Here is a 21,796-nt window from a genome sequence, read left to right as displayed (position 1 = left end):
GCACAAAAGTCCATTATATGTGATTTCTTCAAAGCATTTTGAAGAAGCAGATGAGAGCTTTCAGCTGAATTTCCCCTGTTCCAGGGATATCTCTGTTACACTGTTGTATGAAGCCACAGTGCTGGTTTGAAAATGAGATTAGTCCTCTGCTCTTTGCATGGGCATCTCCCTCATCCATCAAATCAAATTGCATCAGATTACATTCTATTTTTCAGCATTATTATTGTGTTCACATGCCGAGTTTTTAAAACAGGTATTGGGAAATTCCTGCAGCTCCAAGGAAAATTAAATTATTCTAAAGCTGTACTGTTGAAGCTTAGTGCAGAACATTGAAGCATGTCAGGTGCTGCAGACACAGATCTTGGTCCAGAACAGAAACACTGATGACTCCTGCTTAGTAACCTCAGTGATTTAATTACATCAGTGGGATTATTAGCCTTGCCTACAAAAACACTTCCCTGCTTTATGGAATAAATCTAAGCCTCTGAATAGCTACCAGTTCCCATTATAATAAGACAGCACAGATTTTAGGAAAGAAGCAGATTACTTGCTATTACACGAGCTGCAGAATAGTTTTGTGTATGTCATTCATGCATTTGCCTCCGAAGTCTTAGGCTGAAAGTGTAGATGTAATAGAAAATGCACTAGTTTAACCTTTGCTGGCACAGAGCCTGAGCTGTGGCTATTCAGAGTTCTCTCTAAGAGTTAAAGCTTAGGTTTAGGAAATGTTTGGGTCACAACAGTCACACAGTTACAGGCACCACATTTTAGTTGGTTACTTAAAGCATTTTTTATGTGAGTAAAAGATTTTATGCTTGGGTTTTTCTTCCTGGATATGTTTACCTCTTTCTTTATAATGGTGGAGACTCATTTCAAAAAGAAGGCAGCAGGAGGGAGAAATAACCTTTTTAATTTAAATACACTTCTAAACATCCTTCTGCTGCTTTCAGTATGCATGTGCCCTTTGTACTGTGCTTTTGAAATTTATTTGAAAAACAAAGCCCAAAATAGAGGAGCAGCCTTCTCGAGGTGATGTAAGACATGTAATTTCTTCAGGCTGTCAGCCATAAATGGCAAATCCCATCTGAGGTTGTGAACAGTCAGGAAGGACAGAATTAGAGCTATCTCAGTTGGACCTTTAAATGCACTAATGATATAGAAGAGAATATAGAAATATCATCAAGCTGCTGAAAGGAGGAGCAGCCAGCGAGACAGGAACCAGAGCAGAAGGAAAGCACTGAGAGGAAGGAGAAGTAATTTACTGGAGTATGTCTTGAATCTGGGGAATGTGGGAACGTGCTATGTATTTTCTGTATAAGACAATCTTAACCAGGACAGGTCACTAAAGCCACACTCCTGCAGTGTCCATCAAAGCTGGCTGCCCCCTTTCCTAGGAGGGACAACAGGAGCCAATAAGTTGTAGAGATCTTGAAGCAATGTCCTGCCACCTTAAAATCTAATTCTTCTGAGAAAAAGGGCAGTTTTGGGCCACAGCTTCCTCCTCCCCTCTCATTTTCAAACTGTACAGATTTTAGACATCATCTCTTGCCAGTGGAAACTGGCAAAAAAAGCTTTTGTGAACACCAGAGCATGTTCAGCCTCCTGTTTGAGGACAAGGGAATAGCTACAGGAAGAATGTGCTGGCTACCCAGATGGAACATGCATTCATGTCCTGAATCCCTCTTAAGAAGCTCTCTACAGTACATGCCAAAGAAGTTTAAAAGTTTGTCTACAGACAGAGAGATAGAGAAAAAACATTGTGTTCATACAATTTCATATAGTTTTATCCCTTCTCTCACCTGAATTACCAATGCTCATTTCACTTTTCCTTCTAATGTCACCTCTTAGGTTGGACAAAAATATTACAATTATTCTTTGTTAGAGTGCCTGGCAGCCCAGGTACTCAACCAGAGTTGAGTTCTTTCCAGCATTCAGGATATTCCTCCTCCAGGCATGCAGACCAGGACCCTGCCTTGGGGATGGTCTGGTCACAGAATCACAGAATGGTTTGGAAGAGATGTTAAAAACCACCTGGTTCCACCCTGCTGCCATGGTAGGCATACCCTCCACCAGATTGATCAGTTGTATATAATTTTCTCTTTGGTACAGCCACACAAATAAGTCCTAGCAAAAAACCATTGTACTCTGCAAAACAACTCGTGGCAAGTGATTCTGTGAGATCTCCCCAGAGAGCAGAGGTTTTTTAGTGGCAAAGGTGACCTGAAGCAGGGACTTGGCTTCTGGGTTTTTCATGCAAGAATACATATTAGAGATGCACCATGAAGTCCTGAGTGTGTTGGGTAGTTCAAGTTATTTGAGGCAAAAGAATTCTGGAAACCCATAGGGCAGAAGAAATATTTCAATCATGCCAAGAGGGAAGCAAACAGCAGCAGCAGGAGAGGAGCTGGGCAGATTTTCCAAAAAGTGGTCTAACACCTGGACATCCTTTGTGCAAAAAGTGTTGTTTTTTAACAATTTAATGAGCTTTTTGGGTGCTATCCACCCATTGTGACTTTTGTGACAGCTGTCAGTTTTTCTTTCCCATCTTTAGTACACACTTGAGTAGCCATGCCTGTTCATTTACTCTGGTTATGTTTTTACTTCTCTGCATCATTTTACCTTCAAAAACACCCCCTGGCAGTGGCAAAGTTCCTTTCTGTGTTATATTTTGATGTAAAATTTTGAACCTATTTAGCTTCATTTAACAAGAAAAGGGCTACTCCTCTGGGTCCCATCACCAACAATTTCACTGCATTATCTCTCCCAACTTTACAGGCCTGCAATGAAGACATAAGATATTATTTACTCAGTCTACTATACCTTTACAGTTATAGTTTGTACAGGTAGGCTGCTGTTAAGGCACTGGCTTCAGGACAAGATCACCTAAACCATTCCCTGAAACTGCCTCTTCTCTCTACCATGAGAGGTGATGTCTTCAAAATTCACAAAAAAAGAAAAAAAAAAAGTGCCCCAAGGAATACACTGCAGACACGTACAGTCACTCTGGACAGTTCCACCCAGCAAGCCCTTTAAACAGCCTTGGTGTGCATTTGGATTAATCCCCAGAAATGTCTGATCTTCTCCTAGTTCAGTGCCTGAAGATTTGCTCTCATGAGATGCCCATCTTTTTTTTTACAAAACTAAGCACTTTGAGTAATCCAGGCAAGGTATATCTGGGGTTTTGTTAATCAGGAATTCAGTATGTACAACCACCCAGATACTTGTATCTAGATATATAAAACGTGAGGGTGCAAGTGCTCATTTCGGATTTATAAGCGTTTCAGTTAATTTAGAGGCCTTATGGCCCTTATTATATCGTTTGAATACTTCGTGTTACTTGTATTAAAACTGTCCAGAAATACAATTGGCAAGTAACTGGAGATGAGCTTTAGCAACAGCAAATCACAGAAGAAAGGTCAAGCCACTCTATAGGCCTTTTTCATCATTAAAGACATGATTCAAATACTCCTTCTTTTAATGATATTTTCCATCGAGTTCAGCAATTTTTAGAGTGAGGCCATAACTGTTGTGTGTTTATTGGTAAATCTGCTTCCTGAAAAAGGAATTTTTATAGGAGTTACACTAATGGATATTACTGCTGTGGTCTTTCACTGCAGTAGCCTGAGACAAATCATTATAAGGGGCACCACTTGAACTGCTATGTGTTAAAGAGACAATGAAATAGCATTTATTTAAATATGCTTTAAATGCATTAAATTGTGTAGCACAAAGTCAAGTTATGTGTGGCTGCTGTGGGTGGCTGTAACAGGACTGGGCCAGCCGGAGAATCCGCGGTGTCGCACAGAGAGACGGGAATGATGGAGTTGCCGAAAAACAAAGAGCTTTTAATGTGAAAATAACAAATGTAGAAACTGCATGGTACAAGGGGCAACCTCCAGAGGCTCAGGGGTGTGGCAAACGTAACAATACATGGGGCTACCTGAGGACAAAGGTCCAGTCATGAACACGAACTAGGAGCATGCCCTTGGATGTGACCGGTCCCGAACCACCTGAGAACAAGAACCAGGAACATGACCATGGAATAACCCCACTGACATGCTCCCTCCCATGGCCTTAGGCTAAAGCTCCTGCACCTGCAGGTGAAGCCAATCCCCTGTCCACCCCAATTTTCACAGTTACAAACTCAGTGGAATTTAACGAAATCTTACAGCTGCCATGGGGTTTAGTATTTGTACAGGAGCACAGGGTTCTTTTTACAATTAAAAGAAGAAACTACAGAGCATGTGTTTCTGTGAAGGAAGTTACTTGGCACAAGAAGGTCATGATTCACAGCATCACAGCCTGCTAATTAATACATGGTGTATTTTCTGGGTATTAATGAGTCAGTGAAGGATTTGAACTCAAAAGGACTTTCTGTGTCAAAGAGAGGAAAGTGAAAACCTCTCAGACAAAGACAAAATTGAATAGCAAGCTCCAGCCAGAATTAAGCATTGCAAAGCTGCCTCGTACAGGAATGAAAGGCACCTGCAATTTATGGAGGTGAAATCTTGACTTCTTTAGCTCCCCCATGCAATTTATGGTGGTGAACACTTGACTTGTTTAGCTTCTCCATCACCTCATTAAAGATTTCTTGTTAAAGTTACAGCTTTGGAGACTCAGAATCTGTCCAGCTCAGATCTGCATCATTCTTATACCCATTTTTTCAGACAATGCACTGCAGTGTTCTGCAAATCAAGTTTCCTTTCCCAATGAAACATGGTTTTTTTATGCCTTCCTGCCAGCAATTATCTTTTTGTTATTTTTGCATACTAACCCTTACTGCTTGAGGTCTTCACCTACACACATGGCCTCATGCTGTCACCGACTGGCCTGGCCACTCTTCACCTCTCCTCATTGTTTGATCCAAAGAATTTAGGAGTAGGTGTGGAGGAGAGGAAGTTCTTCTGTCTTTATTCTGTGTGGTGCAGTTCATGAAGGTTGATCTTCAAGCACCAGAAGTAATTAATTATGTGGGTGTCAGTTTCTTACTCTCAATCTAACTACCTAAATAGCTAAATGTCATAACATATTTCGAAAAAAGGAAAGTGAGACCATCACCAGAAATAACAACTGCATTACAGGTGGGGCTCAGACCCTTGCAAGAAATAATGCAAGTGGAGAGTTACGAGATGTTACTGATGTAACTGGTAAAAAGTAGCAGAGAACAGTGAAGGTAGGTGCATAAGCTGATCCTACCACCTGACAGGTGGAAAGCATCGTGTAGCTGGCTTAGCATCATGGAGAATGTTTATTATTGTTCACAAAAGTCACAGCTATTGTGATCTACAGAGACCAGACTCTTAGTCTGGCTCACCTTCCTGGAGGCAGAAATCCTGCACTGATCCACTGGATTTCAGGGATGACAAGGGTCCAAGTCTTCTGGAAGAAATAGTGGTTTTCACTGAATGCATTAAGATTTGACTAAACACCAGGTAAAGTCAAATATTAATGTCTAGATTTCACTGTGCAAGAGGCCAGGGTATTCAAATATGGTTGTAATTTTTCATTTTCACTTCATGTTTAACACACTCCTCATGGATTCCTAGAAGGAAAAAATCCCTTTCTGTTCCCATATTGGATCTGTCAGTAACACAGGACTCCCTCTGATTTATCTTCATTTGAAGCTCTTGAACCCAAAGCAAATAGCAAATAAGGTGTTGAAGAAATTAGGACTGTGCAGGTAGACAGTTCCATCACCTACAATTGGAGACCTCTTCATCCTGGTAACTCATGACTCCTTTATAACACAAACCCATTGTTTTTTCCTTTCCTGGAAAGCACAGAGCACTATTCCTGCCTTACAGGCTTAGGCAGAGGACTGTTTTCAGTGCTGGCACCCAGGGGACAGTTGCCATATGGCCATGGGGTAGGAGGACTGACCTTCAACCTGCAACACCTGGAGCAGAAAAAATTTGTAAGAAAAAGGATTTTAAAGATGACAGTTTTGAAGATGGTAAACTACCTACACTTCAAGTTGCTGCCATGTTAGATTTCCTCCTTCTGCCCTCTGATGCTTCTAGAAATCTCTGATTTTTCATCCAGAAACTGAAGACTCAGGATGGAAGGACAAGAGGAGTTTTCTAACCAGAAATCTTCTCTGGTATCTCATTGGTAGCTGGAACATGTTCTCAGCCACACAGCTCTCCTTTACTTGCTTGTAATTTGGAAAGGATTTCACCTGCCTGACAGTGCATTAGCCATGTTTTACAGGGAGCAAGCAGAAGAACATGCTGGATGAAGTGACTCCATCTGGAACATCTTCACAGCTGCTTTGTGCTGCTGAAGTGGAATTGGAAGCAATGATCTACTGCCTTTTGGGAATTACATCCTTTCTTTTCCCTCAGTCTACCCATTTTTCTTACAATATTTTACACTTTCTACCTTACAGTTCTCAGCCCTCCTAGAATAAATCACAGCTCAAAGATCCCTCTGTCCAGAAAACTCTTAGAATGCTATTAAAAAACAGGGATAGACACATCTGCAAGTTCATATTCTCCAGAGTGCTCTTCTTACAGAGTTTTTTGCACTGCCCAGCATCTGAATCATCAGGGCAGCCCTTCAGAAATTAACCACAGACCTGAGTCCCCAGTCTGGTCCCTGAGCTGAACAGCTTTTCCAACACACAAAGGAGCAGAGAAGGTCTTACATTTAATTATCAGCACTCACACAGGGACCATGAAGACAAAGGTTCATACTTTTGAGCAGAGACCTAGGTCACAGTTTTCTTTCACATATTCCTTTGCTGCAGTGAAGAGAATAAACTGTCAGCAGTGCACTGTGCACTTGTGTCCACATTGAAGCTGCTCATTAACTTCAGTTCAGTTGTCAGGTTTTATGCCAACTGATGACCCCTCTGAACTGGGTTCAAAGTGACAGAATTTTAAGGAAATCTGTCATTATCCTGGCAAGGAAAGAATCAGCTCCACTGACACTTTTCACAACAGAGAAGCAAAAGCATTGATTCAAATGTATTCTGCAAACACCCTCTCCTGGAGGCCCTGGGAACATCTCGGCTTCTGAAGCCTAAACACGTAGGACAGTTCCTGATCAAAACCTCCACTTCCAGAAGTTGAGCTGTGAATTTTCATCTGCTAAAATCTGAAATTCATGTGCTTCACTATGAATAATTTTCTTTCATCTCCCTCTACACCCCATAAATATTCACTAGTTAGTTTCACTAGTTTCAAAAACTCCTGCAGATAAGAAGGGAAAGCCCATGAACAGTTTTATATTGGTTTGTGTCTGAGATTTTTTTATTATTTTTATTACTATTATTTCATTTGTTATGAAAATTTTCTCCTGAAACTTTGCTTGGCACTTTCGATGGCTTATATTTTCTCACTGGGCTATGGGAAATCTATTGGTGGCTGGGAAACCACCTAAATATGTGGGTTACATGAGGCAAAGTAAAATACTATTGCTTTATGTGTGATGGACAGAAGTATCATTGTAAAACAGCAGATTTCTAAAACCACATCAGTTCGTCACCTAATCCTACCCTTCTCCAGTGATTAGCAACTGCAACTGAGAAGATTTTCAAGATTTTGCAGCAGTTTCCTGGCAGAGATCAGGCTGGCAATTCTGCTGATACACAAGGTGTCCATTAAACACTGCACTTGGTGTTCTACCAGGTAACCAACACTCTTGTGGAAGTGAGCTACTAAAACCTTTTGCACCATAGTTTTTCCTCAGAAGTTTTTAGAAAATTAGGAAACTGTTTTCAGCCGTGTTCCTCGTTTCTATACCCTATTTAAATTAAAAAGCCCTTTATAGGTGGTGGTAAAAACTAAATCCACGTTAGCTCTGTCACTGAAGTGAGTGGTCACTGGCACTGCTCTCAGCTACATATTGGGTTGCATTTTTCTCTTTTCCCTCAAAAGAAATAGTTCATGGAGTTGAATTAGGGCACTGAAGAGGCCAACAGAATGAATGATGAAATGCTTCTTGTGAGTTGAGATTAGAAATTGAGTTCCCACAGCATTTTTCCTCTAGTCCCATTTCACAGAATGGTTCTGAACCAGATTCAGTGAGGCAGCTGCTGCACCCCATTGATCAGGTGCTGGGAAGGCACTTCCTAGATTTCATTACATCACTGCTTGTAGAAAATAGCCATAATTTCCCTTCCCAATAACTGCTCTGTTTAGATTTTCTTGTCTCCTCGCAGGTCCTAGCAAGCTCAAACTCCATTGTATCAGAAGGCAATATTGTATTGCCTACTTTTGTGGACCTGAGACCACAATTTTTCTGTACCTGGGGTTCTTACTGCAAAAATAAATGGCAACTGAATGGGATGCAAACCTCAAAATGATACTAAACTAAGCCAGGGCATCAAGGGGAGAAAAGTCCTTGAGGCAAATCATTTGGCTTTGCAGCACTGAAAAGTCATACAAAAGACAAAAACTGCTAGAAGGGCCTCAAATCCCACAGTCCCACAGCCTTGAGTGTGCCAAGGTTAACTGCTGCATTTTCAGTTTTAAATTCCAACCAGTACTGGAGATTCTGGGCCTGTTTTCTTTCACGTTGGCATCTAGGTGTTCTCCCTAGCTGACAGCACTGAGTGCAATAGCATTACATAAAATGGAATGTGCCAAGTTATGCAAAACCCCTGTCATTCAGGATTGTGTTTTCCTGTTTCTGCTGCTGTGGTTTCATCACATTGGTGTTTATCACATTGGTATTTTCATGCATAATTGGCACCCCAAGCCATAGATGTATGCAGATGCCCAATTCGTCTCAACATCTTCCCAAATAAAACAAGTTCTCCACTTCCCACTCAGCAGATGTTTTAACAACAGCAGACAGAAACCAAGGAGATCTGAAGTAAGGGGCCAAGCCGAAGAAACTGGTAGCTGCAGTGTTTGCTTTCAGCAGCAAGAAGCACAAACATCATTTGTCTGAGAGCACCATGTTGTGCAAGGCACAGAAGACTCTGAGAAGTCCCAAAGCTTGTCCTGGCACTGTCAGAGAAGTTGGATGTACTGTAAAGCTCTTGTGTTTTCTTAACCACTGCATGGCCTCCCTGTCTTAGGGCTCAAGTGACCCAACATCCATTTCACCTCCTCAGTGCTTGGCAGCATTCACACTTCCCTTTGTTTTTTCATACAGTAAAAGAAAGCATTGCCTCCTCCTTGTCTCCTTACCCATGGTATGTTTTCTTCAACAGTGGGACTGGTTCTTGGAAATGCTGGGCACAGTCCATGTGACCCACGGTAGACATTGTCCTGAGAGGTCACAGGGACAGCAGTTCCAGAAATCATGACTCTTTGGTCTTTTTCCTGCACCTTCATCCCCCACTTCCCAGCAGCGTCCTAGTTCTTCCTCCCAAGATTGCTGCCTTCACAGAAGATAGGACATCTTCCTGAGCCTTCCATCCCTGTCCTGTGCAGAAAGATCCTCTGGTCCTGGCATTCCACAGCCCTGAACCTGTGAAATCCAAGCACTCAGTGCTCAAGACAAGTGCTCAGACCCCTCTGGCTCCATATCCTATTCATTTCTTGAGTCTGCCCCAAACACTAAGCCAGGTCCAAATGGGATATTACCATGTGCATCATCACAACTTCATATGCAACAGCTTCCTCTCTTTGACATGGTAGAGTGTGAAGCTGGTTCTTAAACTTCGGGGTGCACCTAAAGAATGGCCCCTCATGGTATACACAGTTGCTTCAGGTATAAAACTCAGGTCATTGGTATCCACAATTTCCAGTATTTGAGATGCAAAAACAATACTGCTTGATCCGGAGCTGTCACCCTGTTTAGGAGAGCCACTAACCAGCAGCACTAAATAAGTTTTTAACCCCTTTTAGCTTTTAACAAATAAAATATTAAAATACATTAGCAGTTAAATGCTTTTAACATAGCTAGTCAATTGATATGTTCATAGCATTGCTGTTGGATTGCCCAGGCTGTTTCCCTGCTCAAGCTCACAGACAACTGCAGTTGGCTGTGGTGGCCTTGCCAGATAACACTCAAAGGGATTGTTGCTTGATAAATGCTAATGGGTCTTCAGAAGAGAGATCCAGGGACAATTTCTTCACCATACTGGTTGTCAAGCATTAGAGCAGGCTGCACAGGGAAGTGGTGAAGTCACTATCCCCAGAGATATTTAAAAGACCTGTAGATGTGACTGTTGGGGACATATTTTAGTGATGGGCTTGGCAGTGTTGGGTTACTGGTTGGGGTGTGATCTTTAGGGTCTTTTAAGCCTAAATGTTTCTGTGATTCAATGATCTGATAGTTAAAAGAAATTTAAATATATTTATTTGACATACTGCTATTTTGCAGTATCTGTACCCATGACAGCCTTCACATCTTGTTGAATGAATTGTCAAGCCAGGACAATAATGGTAATTATTTTCTTGGGACAGAGAGTGCATAAACCCCACTTCACTGTTACCTCAGAGCCTCCCTCCAGGTCTGAGCAAACCTTTTTCTTTGCACTTCTTACAGCCATAGATGTCCGATTTTGGAGGGACTTTGTAATGCTATCTAAGCCAAGTGCCAAGAAAACTCATGTCTGGAGATGGATCTGCAGCTATGCATTCATTTATTTTAATCATACCTGAGTGACCAGCAAACCTCCAGGTGTTCTGGATACAAAAAGTGTAACTATTTCCTACTGCCCTTTACCTGCTTTGTGATGGTTATTCACCTCTGTAACTGAGTGCTGAATGACGAAACACAGTATATACACAGAATTAGAAAATCCACATAGTAGAGATTACTAATTTCAACAGCTATTTCTTCCATTTATCTGGTCTTTATATTTGCAGTTACTGGTATGAAAGTAAGTAACTGCCTCTCCTGAATTATGAGTTAGAAAAAAAATAAATACATAGAATCCATTCTTGATTCTTCAAATGCTGATTTTTTTTCAGACTTTATGATTTCTCTGAAGCCCTAGGCATTAACATTTCATTACTGGTTTACAGAAAACAGAAAGACTCTTTCACTATAGGACTTTCAAAACTTAAAAAACACAAAAGAAAGAGAGCATGAGAAACAGAAAGGATGAGAAAGAAGAGACCACTAATAAGGCAAGATTCAGAGCAAGACATTTACCTAGCCTGTCAGGACACAGACATTTGTGGTTTCCATCTTGTCACATAATCTTCCAAGTGATGAATCTTGTTTCCATCCGAAAGTTTTTATCTTCTGTTGAAGCAGTAACCCTTAGCAGTCTTAGCAAATCATCAGTGAAGTGCTTTTGGCAGCATTTTGCACTGTCAATCCACAGAGCTGCAAGCAAACCTTTTCCTCCTTTGGGTAAACAGCAATAAGAAGAAAACAGAAGTCCTTGAAAGACCTAGAGAGTTACTAGGACTGTTAAAATTTATCCTTTGTAAAAGGAATTGATCAAATACAAAGTTGCAGACACACAATGATGCTTAAGAAAAAGCAGAGATTGCCAGAAGTAGGTAGAGCACTGTACACAAGGGATGGCTGAACAACTCCCTTATAAATACTTCCCAAGAATTCCCACCAGGCATATGGTGTTGCTAGAGACAAGATATTAAGCCAGATGGACTTCTGATCTAATAAACATTCCAGTGTTGTCATCGTTTGGGGTGAAATTTGACAGCATGCCCAACACAAAGCAAAGTGTGGGCAGTCCTCAGTAAAGGATTTGGGACAGAAAATTGCACTGTGGTGCAGCTTACTGTTTTTGTACCAGCCTTTCTCATTCAGGCTTAAAAGTTTACCCAAATGTAGACATTGGTGACAGTCTGAGTGAGAAGTCAGACTTCATCTGCAGATCAGATGTTGCACTGCAGTTGGCATCACTAGGCGGACCACAAACTTCACAAGAAACACCTAAATTGACTTGGAAGATGCCAGTATGGTTCAGTGTTGGGTCTTAATGGGGTTTTCCATATCTTCCCTGAAACTGCCAAGAAATAAAACCTAAAAATTAGTCCTGACTGTGGTGATGATCTTCTTGGGAAAGAGAATGCATGAACCTCGCTCCAAGTTCCTTCTTTAAGCAGGTCATCTTCAGTGTCTCAAGACTGGGGCTGGCAGCATTGTGCTGGAAGTCTCCATGATGTATTGTCACAGCCCAGCTCCTGCTATTTATGTCTTCTGGCACTTGAATGCTGCTCCCACACTCTCAGGCAAGAACATTTCCCTCTGTGCCCACAGTCCTTCTGGCCAGCTCCAGATGGAGGCACACCCTTCCTTGCTTATCCTGCAGCCATCTACACCAGAACATATTAAAAAAAATATGCCAGGACTCCCTCCATACTCAGACTTGGATCAGATCAGCATACCACAAGGTGGTAACCACCTGCCCACTTTCATTTTCAATTTCAGGTAAAATTACCAGAAATACATAATGTTCATGGCTTCCATGGCATCAGAAACACCATCCAAAAGACCTTTTTCTGTTCCTTTTCAGACTAAACTGGGTGACAGTGAGTTTACATCTTACCTCTGCCATTCTTAAAAAAAAAAACCTATAAACATTCTTTTATCCATGGGGTTGTTGAAGAGAAGACTGGGAAAAGTTTTTTATGGCTTTGTTCTGCCTTGCACTCTGTTCTGCTTGGATGATAATGCAGAGGCCAGATGGACTGGTGGAATGTTTCTTTGCTTGGTCTTTGTGAAGCAGAGGGTGGCTGTGATGAGATCATCTTTGCAAGATGTTGTGATGTCCGTGAGCTTCGTGGGAAGCAAATACAGCATGACTGTTTCAGCCTTAGCTCTTTTTGGCTTCCTGTGCTCTGAAAGCTTGGCCTGTTAGAGGCTGGTGAGTTTCTGAAGGCTTTTTAATTAGTGTGGCTTGGCAGCACTTGGCCATCTCAAGGAAGTGTTTGGCATAGTGGAAGGTGCTGGCTGACTCCTCCATGGCAGCTTGAGAGTTTTCCCAGGAGTCACTAAATGCACCAAAGGCAAACAGAAACTTCAGAAAGAGGGGTCTGTGCAACCTGAACTTGGGGCTGCAGACTGTGGAGTCAGTTCAGAGAAGGGCAGGGCACAGAACTGCAAAAACACTGTGTGTGTATATCCATGGTTGCAGCCTGAGCCGTGTGGAGGGGAGTTCTCCCTCCATCTCACGGCCAGGGGAGATTTTTTGGTGGCCTTTGAGTCCTCAGAATGTCTGTGAGGAATGGAGCAAAGACTGTGATATAGTATCTAGACTTCTAGAAATGAACTGGGGGTGCTACTCTTCTGCAGAAGGTTAAATTTCATCCCTAAGGACAAAGTAAAACATTTTGCCAAAACAAATCTTTGCTGTGTGTCTAGAGCCAAAGGGAGTAACTGTAGTCAGCCCAGAAGCTTCTCATAACAATTCCTGAAACATTGTCTGTTCTAGAGACAAATAATCCCAATTAACACCTACATTTGGATGTTCAGAGTGTTTAATGGGAATTGTTTCTAACACTTGAAGAAAACCCTGAGAGTACACAGACAGGCTATTTAATCACCTGCTAAGTCTTTCCAGGCTTTCCCTGGGTGGGCAGGAAGCTGCCTGCAGGCAAAGAGGCAGGTCGGCGAACGCCGAGGATTTCTGAGGAGCTGTTGGCACGCTAAGGCCGAGACACCGGCTGGGATGGGAGGCCAATGTCTCTGCTAACCCTCTTCTGTGCTCCCGCCAGCTCCACCACCCGTCCCAAGGGTTCCGGTTCGGCACGGTGCGGGAGAGCAGCGCCGAGGATTACGTGAGGCAGAGCTTCCCGGAGATGCACGAGTACATGCGGCGCTACAACGTCCCCGCCACCACCGACGGCGTGGCCTACCTGAAGTGAGGCCCTGCATGCAGCACCACGCCTGTCTCCACGCACAGCTGTTACCATCTGGTTATTCAAATGGTTCAGTGAGATGCCCGGGTTAAGGTGAAAGCGAGGCCAAAGTCAGTAAATGCAAGAGGAAGAGAGAGAGGTGGTGGTGTTGATGATGGTGGTGGTGGGGAGAGAGAGAGATAGTGACAGAGACCCAGATGTAGTAGAAAATATAACCATTCCATGGATGCCATGTCCAATTGATCCTCTCCTTCCCAGTGCTGAGGGTCCCACAAAATACAGGAGTTCAATGGATTAATACACATTTAGGTCAGGTGGGAATGCCCACTTGATTGTGGGGTGCCATCAGGTGAGGGCAATGAATAAACGCCTGGCAAGTTTCTGAGCTTGGGAGCCCTCCATCAGGAAGTGAGAAACATTCAGAAAAAAACATCCAGTCCAAGCAAAAGCTGCCAATGATGTTCCTCATTGTGGTAGGAGGAAAGGAGGTTCTCAGAGAGGAACCTTAATTTATCATTAAAATGAATAAAAGAAGCACTAGACTGGTAAAAAGTAGTAAAAGTCTTGTTGCTTTAGGGAATCATGGTGTCAATGTGCCTCAGAGACATCAGTGCTTAACAGTCTGGGGGTCACACAACTCTTTCAGGAAACAGGAGAGGTGGTAATAAGCCTGAAATCATTCATTCATTTTAGGCTGAGAACTTTTCTGCATGAGCTTTTTCCTGTTGTTTCCTGTTTATATATTTTTCCGCAGACCCATCCTGTTGACAGTTAAGACACATGTCAGTTCTTTGGGTCAAACTGGAGTCAGTGGATTGAAACCAGTGAAGTAACCACATCAAGAGATCACCTAGACTTGTAAGGGGATAGAAATGGAAGGTGCAGACCAGGGGTCAGATGATAACAGGCACTGCAGCTGTTCTTTCGTATCATAATTTTATCCAAACATGCTGCTCAGAAATTATTATTGTCATTGTGTTCATGACGACAACACAAGGAAAATATAAATTAGGTGAAGGAAATAATTTATCTCATATTCAAGGAGAATGGAGGAGAAATACCTTTGAATAACTTACTCTTCTGTGTTTTTGCTCTAATATCCACCAAGTTTAACATCACAAAGAAACCAAGACAGCAATCTTCTGCACTAAAGCCTTGTGGTCACTTTCAATTGAATCAAAGTCTAACATTTTGCAGTGATTTTTGTCTTTACTGTCTTCAACAGTATTTTGTGGGAGCAAAATAAGTCCTAAGCACACTGACTGCTTTTAATACACAAAGTTTGCATTTCATGCACAATTCCCCCCTTCAAAATAGAAATCAGTTTTCAAGTACAGATGTGCAAATAGCAGTCCCTGGTCTATGTTTTCATACAGTATTCTTCCAGAAAACTGCGTAGATAAATGTTCAGTGTCATTTAGACTGTGAAGTGATTGTGTTTCTGACTTTGATATTGAATACAGGCATGATCCAGAAAAACTTGATGCCTTCATCATGGATAAAGCACTCTTAGATTATGAAGTGTCAATAGATGCTGACTGCAAGCTCCTAACTGTGGGAAAACCCTTTGCCATTGAAGGTAATAACCAGTTTTATAATATACTGCCCTGTTCCTCATGTGCTGAATTTGCTTTGCTGTGTTGTGGTATTTTCAGTGAAAATACAGAGATAAACTGAGGACCCCTTGAGGTTTATAACAAAATCCTCGGAGATTGAGCAGAACAAAAGCTCCAGCCTTTTCTTGTGGCTTTTTTGAGATCTCATATCACTTTTCCCACCTGTTTCAAGACCAGGTTAGGTGGAGCTTTGAGCAGCTTGGGGTACTGGAAGATCCCCTGTGGCAGGCATTGGAACAAAATGATCGTTAAGATCCCTTCCAACCCAAATCATGCTGTGATTCTATGACCTGTTGCCATGCTCTATATAGAAATTATTCCAAGTGCTCAGACAGTGTGTCTGAGATAAATAGGAGGCAAGAGTCCATTTCTCTGCTCACCATGTGAAATAAAGAGGCCCCCTGAAATGAGGCTTCTCTTCTGCTAGCTTGCTATGTTGACACGCGTTCAAAACACAGTTTAAATGTGTTCAAAAGATGGTTCTGCAGTTTCACTCTCATCTGAAGCAGACAAATACTGTTCCCCTGTTAAAGGTCAGCTCAAGATTCTCACTGAATCTATAGTTAATCGAGAAAGGAGCCTGCCCTGGTGCCTGGCCTCCTGCAGCCTCAAGGAATTAGCAAGGACAGCTCAGAAGGCAGCCTGGAAGCAAGGCTGGTGTGAAGCTGCTTCCAGCATAGATGAGCACATGGGCAGCACACTTTAGAAACCACTTTTGTGACAGATGGCCAGTGGAAAGGACTGGTGCTTCCACTTTCCTCCCCTCCAAAGGCAATTGCTCCAGCTGCTCCCATCACACAGTAAAACAATCTCCTTCAGAAACCTGATAAATCCCTTTCAGAAAGTCAGCTCTGCTCAATTAAAACCAGAGGCTTCCACAACTTCAAATCAAGTAGATTAGATTTCAATATAGAAAAAGAAACAAACAAATTGACCCTGAATTTCATGATTTTGGATGACTTGACTTCATATCACCCACTTACAAAAAAGCATGCTGAAAATGTGATATTTATGAGTCCTAGCTGTGCCAACTCTGAAACAAATCCTTTGACGTGAGCAAATTTATTCAGGTGGAATTACAGGCACAATGTAAAAAAATCAGCAGCAAGGGAGACTGTTGCATTGTAGGAACAATTATCACCTCATCACTCATTGAAAAGTGAGCCACTGTCCTGGCAAATTCAGCACTTGTCTGTGAAGGTTATTTTTCTTTCTTCCTGTGCTGTTGTGGGGTTTTTAAGGAGACAGTCTGAAATGCGGAAAAACAAAAATCTACAGTGGACTAGAAATGAATCTCTGCAGGCAATTGGCATGCAACTGCATGTCTTCGAGGGATCAAGTGTATTTGTTTAGACTTTCTAAAGTCAAACCCCCGATTCTGCAAATAGAAATACCACATTCAGAGTTACTGAATTCATTTTCACTTACACTAAGTCCTTTACTAGCACTTTAACATGGTGAAAGACAACACCAAAAACTGTGTTTATTAGTATCTGAAAGTCTCTGTCAGTGCCAGAGCAGAAGTACACGAACTGAAAGCACAGCCCCTGGGCTTTAAATTGCTGTGTGATAACAATGAAGATTGCTCCTGTCTATATTTATATGCATACAGCTTCTCATCAGAAAATGCGTAGGAAGAAAATGTCACATCTGACACCACAGTCACATCCACTGCTCTAACAATGCAAGAGGATCACAGAATGGTTTATGTGACATTGAGGCCCCTTTGCATTGCTGAAAGAATCCATGGCAAGGGCATGAAAAGGTCTGTGTTTATAGAGAAAATATTTATTCATCCATTGCCTCTATTTAAAGTTTCTGAACCTCCTGTTTTACATATTTCTTGTGTGACCGTAATAATTTTGAATTTGCTTATTCTGTTTATACTGAGTGACTTTATTTTGCACTAAGAAAAGGTCTTGTCTCAGCACTCTCAGACCACAGTAAGCCAGGTTTGAGCTGGCTGGCTGAAACAGAGTGCCAGCTTGCTCTTCCATGCTGAAGTGAACATACTTCGGCAAAAACCAAACACAAAAGAGAGAGGTGATTGTACTGTTCTCTCTTCTAGGATATGGCATTGGTCTTCCTCCCAACTCTCCTCTCACTTCAAACATCTCTGACCTTATCAGCCAGTACAAATCCCATGGCTTCATGGATGTTCTGCACGACAAGTGGTACAAGGTTGTTCCCTGTGGGAAACGCAGCTTCGCCGTCACGGAGGTAAGCAATGAACTCGGGTCACAAAAGTGAGGCTTTGTACAAGCTGACAATTATTCAATTCCTAATGACATGCCCACATGGCAGGGATGGGTGGCAGCTGAAGGGAGGGAGGAGGCTTTGAAGGCAAGAGCTGCTGACCTGGGCAGCAGTCAGATCAGAGCAGGAGAATGTCAGTGGAACTGTGCTGCTGAGTGAGGCATCAGAGAGCTCCTCTGGAGACAAGCAGGGCATGAAAAGGGCAGTAAAAATCCTGATCTGGCACAGTGCATAGCAAACGTGTCTGATTCCACCCAGCTGTGTGTGTATCACCATCCACAGAAGGAGGGGGAGCTTAGGACATCCCAAATTTTTAATATACCCTGACCACTCACTTCCCAACATGGGTGGCAGCTACCTGTACCAAAGATAGGATTTCAGACTAGAAATGGTCTGCTAGGATACCATGCCAAGAAGAGAGGGGAAGGAGGTCTCACTTTCATGTAGATCTATGAGAAATGGAAGTAAACTTTCATGGATGTACATCCAAGTACCAAATTGGAGAAGTTACACCAGCTCATGGCAGCTGAAGATGTAGACCATTATTTATGACAAAATATGACTCTTACCAGAATAGCAGCTTTTCCTCAAGGTCCCCAGACTATCAAGTGAAAAAATAAGATAAAGTATTGAGGAATCAAAAGCACCAGCAATGTCTGAAGCTTAATAGCATACTCTTTTAGCTCAAGGTCTTCCAGGAGGGATAGGTTATGTATTCTCATGGGTACAAAAGAGTACTCTGCTGTCTCCTTCTCAGAGTGTTCTGCCAAATGCCAAACACACACATGGTGTTCCCCAAGGAAGTGGCAGCATTCTCCTATCAAAGAGAAGCTCAGTTTTCCTGGACTCTGACTCCCACTTTTCAATGGTTAACTGCAAACCTCTGGCTGCTGACTAAATCACTAGAAAGTTAGCATTTTTTAGACATACAAGAAAGCAAATCTTTATTTGGAATTTTTAATACACAATTAGTTGGGGTATTTCTGCATGTCTTACTACAGTTTTTACTTTTTCATTACAATTATGTCAGTAGAAAATAAATTATCTTTTAACATCAGACATTCATGGAAGAAAATTCAATTTATTTTTATCCAACTTACTCATTTTTTCTTTCTTTTTTTATGTGATTAATTCAACACAAGAAAGCAAATTTAAACAGAAGCGTGTATTCACTGCTCTTTCTGATTCAGCTTATTTGAAGATTGTATTATAATCCAAAAAGAGAGTTGTGTTTTTAAAATAGCTTCCTTCAATGATTTCCTTCAATGACTTCTTGTTATTCTACATTTTAACAAGTCTTTAATTAAATCTCAGGAAAATTACAAGGTGGTAATGGTATAAATTACTTCAACGTTGCTTAAAACTCAAAACTCTTACAGCAGAGAAAACTTACTTTCCTAATATTTCCCTAGAGATGTGACAAAAGGAGCTTCTTTTGATCATGTCTTACCTCACAGCATTCATCTGGGGCTGTATGCTCTCTATCCTTAGTCATAGAATAAATTCCAGTTAAAAGTACAATTTTAATTAGTACTGGTTTTCTCCCAGAACATATGGTTGCTTCTTTAAGTCTGTAGAGTGAGGTGCTTAGATCCCCTGGGAGGGGCATGAGATGATCCACTGCAGGGCTGCAGGAGTAAAGTATTAGAACCTGAGTAATACCTACCTAAAAATTGTACATAGATGTACATATATGGGGGTCCTGGCTCAAAATGTTACCAATAGAGATGCATGATCAACATAAGATTCCTCAAAGCATACCAACAAAGGGAGAGGAGGTGGGACAAAAATCTGCTCCAGCTTGAAAAGGAAATTCAGATTTTTTCCTGTGAATAATCTCATGGAATTCCTTTTTTTTTTTTCCTTTTACTATTGAGAAGGTTTTAACCACAGTATTTTAAGGGAGGCCTTAAGCATGGGGTCACAGGTGGAGGACATGTTGTGCTTTAATGTAATTAAGTCTTTTGAGTATAATCTCCATGTGAAATCCAGAAAGAAGGGCAGGTGTAGCTGTTCCCAGGCTGGTTGTCTGACCATAGTCCTTATTTGATCTTCAGTTGCACTAATCCAATATGCACAACTTAGTTTTTTGCTCAGAAACTAAAGTCCAACAAGTTGGTTCAGGTGTCTGAACTGAAGGACTCGGTTCATGAAGTCCAGAAAGGTCTGGTGCAAGGTCCTGCAGCTGGGCTGGGGCAAGCACAGATACAGGCAGAGCACAAATACAGAACAGATTGAGAGCAGCCCTGGGGAGAAGGACTTGGGGCTTCAGTGGATTAAAAGCTCAAGGTGACCTGGCAATGTGCTCTGGTAGCCCAGAAAACCAAAGATGTCCTCGGCTGAATCAGTAGAAGTGTGGGCAGCAGGTGGACGGAGGTGATTGTGCACCTCTGCTCGCTCTGGTGAGACCCCACCTGCAGAGATGCATCCAGCTCCAGGATCCTCAGCATAAGAAGGATGTGGCACCGTTGGAGGAAATCCTGAGGACACCACAAAGGTGATCAGAGGGCCTCTCTGCTCTGGAGCCAGGCTGGGAGAGCTGGGGGTTTTCACCTGGAGATGAGAAGGCTCCAGGGAGACCTTAGAGCCCCTTCCAGTGCCTAACTCCAAGAGAGCTGGAGAGGAATTTGGACGAGGGGTGGAGTGACAAGATAAGGAGGAGTGGCTTTAAGCTGAAAGAGGTAAATTTAACTGATAAAAGGAAGAATGTAAACATTTAGGTGGTGAGGCCCCAACAGAAGTTGCCTAGAGAAGCAGTGGCTGCCTCACCCCTGGAAGTGTCCAAAGCTGAGTGGGACAGGGCTTGGAGAAACCCAGTCTGGTGGTTGGCCCACAGCAGGGGGTTGAAATTAGATGGTCTATAAGGTCTCTTCAAAACTACATTATTCTAGGATTCTGTGAATCTAAAAAGTCACTCAAAGGTCCTTTATGCCATCAGAAAGTGAGCAGAAGCAGAACACCACTTGCAAGCGTGTGGCCTTTGCGGGGTAAGCTCTGCTGAGTCCAGATCTTCATTTTCCTGAGTTGCCTCACTTTTAATGCATCTACCACATGCATCCCCTCTTCTTTATCCATTCCTTTTGGCCAAGAACTTGCAGATTTTAGAACATGTGATTTCTTAGCTGGGAGAAATTTACTAAACTTAAGAGCCAAACAACAAACCCTCTCCAAAGCACAAGTTCCTCACTGTTACAGCAAGAAGCAGAGAAATTAGTCTTGGGCTTACCTTCATGTTGGTTTGTATCATTTACTCCTGTACAGCCAGGAGGATTTCCTGTACAGAAATTACTGCAACTTAACTCCCTGCACTCAGTCACAGTAGTATTCTACAGATTCACTGAAGTGTGGACAATGTTCAACACAGAATCAGATGATTCATTTTTTGAAAAAGTCTCAGCTTCTTAGTGGTAATCGTTCACAATGGATTATATACTAAAGTGAGACCCAACAATCGCCTTTTGACAGCAAGATTAAGACTTCATATTCTTCTATGTCTTTTTGATGAATTTGGTCTGTGACACGCTGCACCTGTTGACCAAAAGTAATGATCCCAAAATGGGAATATATATAGGTGAAATACTGATCAGTATAGCCTTTAAATTGTTGGGATATCCATCATCCATTTTTGTCATTACCTCTTTAACTTTACCTGATCCTTATCCACCTGCCACTCCTGCCCAGTGAAGTTAATTTTTCTACAGGTTTGTTTGGAGATCCATCTTCCTACTCGCCATTTTTTACTAATCTTACACTGGAAAATTATATTTCCTGTGGCAGAACTCACTGCTAGCTCTTCCCATCTCTCTCTGGCAGTGGGTGAGCACTTTGCTCTAAACTGCACTTCAAAACAAAGTTGTCCTGGAAAGAAATGATTCAGCATGGGGCTGGAAGGTTTGCAGTGACTCTTCAAGCTGTGAAACCAATAAAGATGGTTTCTTTTCTGAAAGTGCAGAGATCAGAGTACTTGACTCTGCTGTTTGTATGAACCTCTCCAGAAAGTCACTTACCCAAAGCATCTTAGCCTGGCCATCACCCACTGCATCATTTATGGGGGATGCAGCTAACTCAGGCTTGGAAAGAACACTGCAGTGAATTGCACTTTACCCTCTCCACTGCAGGTAATTGTGGGTGGCAGTGGCTGTTCTTGGTGAGTACTCTTGGTTTAAAATCATCATATTCTAGTTT

The 21,796-nt window shown here is 42.1% G+C and overlaps 1 protein-coding gene across 3 annotated transcripts in view; it reads left to right on the top strand.

Moving 5' to 3' along the window:
• GRIN3A (glutamate ionotropic receptor NMDA type subunit 3A) overlaps positions 1–21,796 on the top strand; it is a 69,594-nt gene that overhangs the window by 34,324 nt on the left and 13,474 nt on the right. For all 3 annotated transcript variants that reach the window (XM_014892616.2, XM_088155858.1, XM_088155859.1), the window contains exons 4-6: positions 13,596–13,741; positions 15,203–15,318; positions 17,424–17,575. In XM_014892616.2, coding sequence (XP_014748102.2) covers positions 13,596–13,741; positions 15,203–15,318; positions 17,424–17,575 — 414 coding nt within the window. The remainder of the gene's footprint in view (positions 1–13,595; positions 13,742–15,202; positions 15,319–17,423; positions 17,576–21,796) is intronic.

The sequence above is a fragment of the Sturnus vulgaris genome, chromosome Z (genome assembly GCF_052056855.1).
Source record: "Sturnus vulgaris isolate bStuVul1 chromosome Z, bStuVul1.hap1, whole genome shotgun sequence".
Lineage (NCBI taxonomy): Eukaryota > Metazoa > Chordata > Aves > Passeriformes > Sturnidae > Sturnus > Sturnus vulgaris.
The sequence above is the reverse complement of the archived record's forward strand: the minus strand, read 5'-3'. Positions and strand labels throughout refer to the sequence as shown.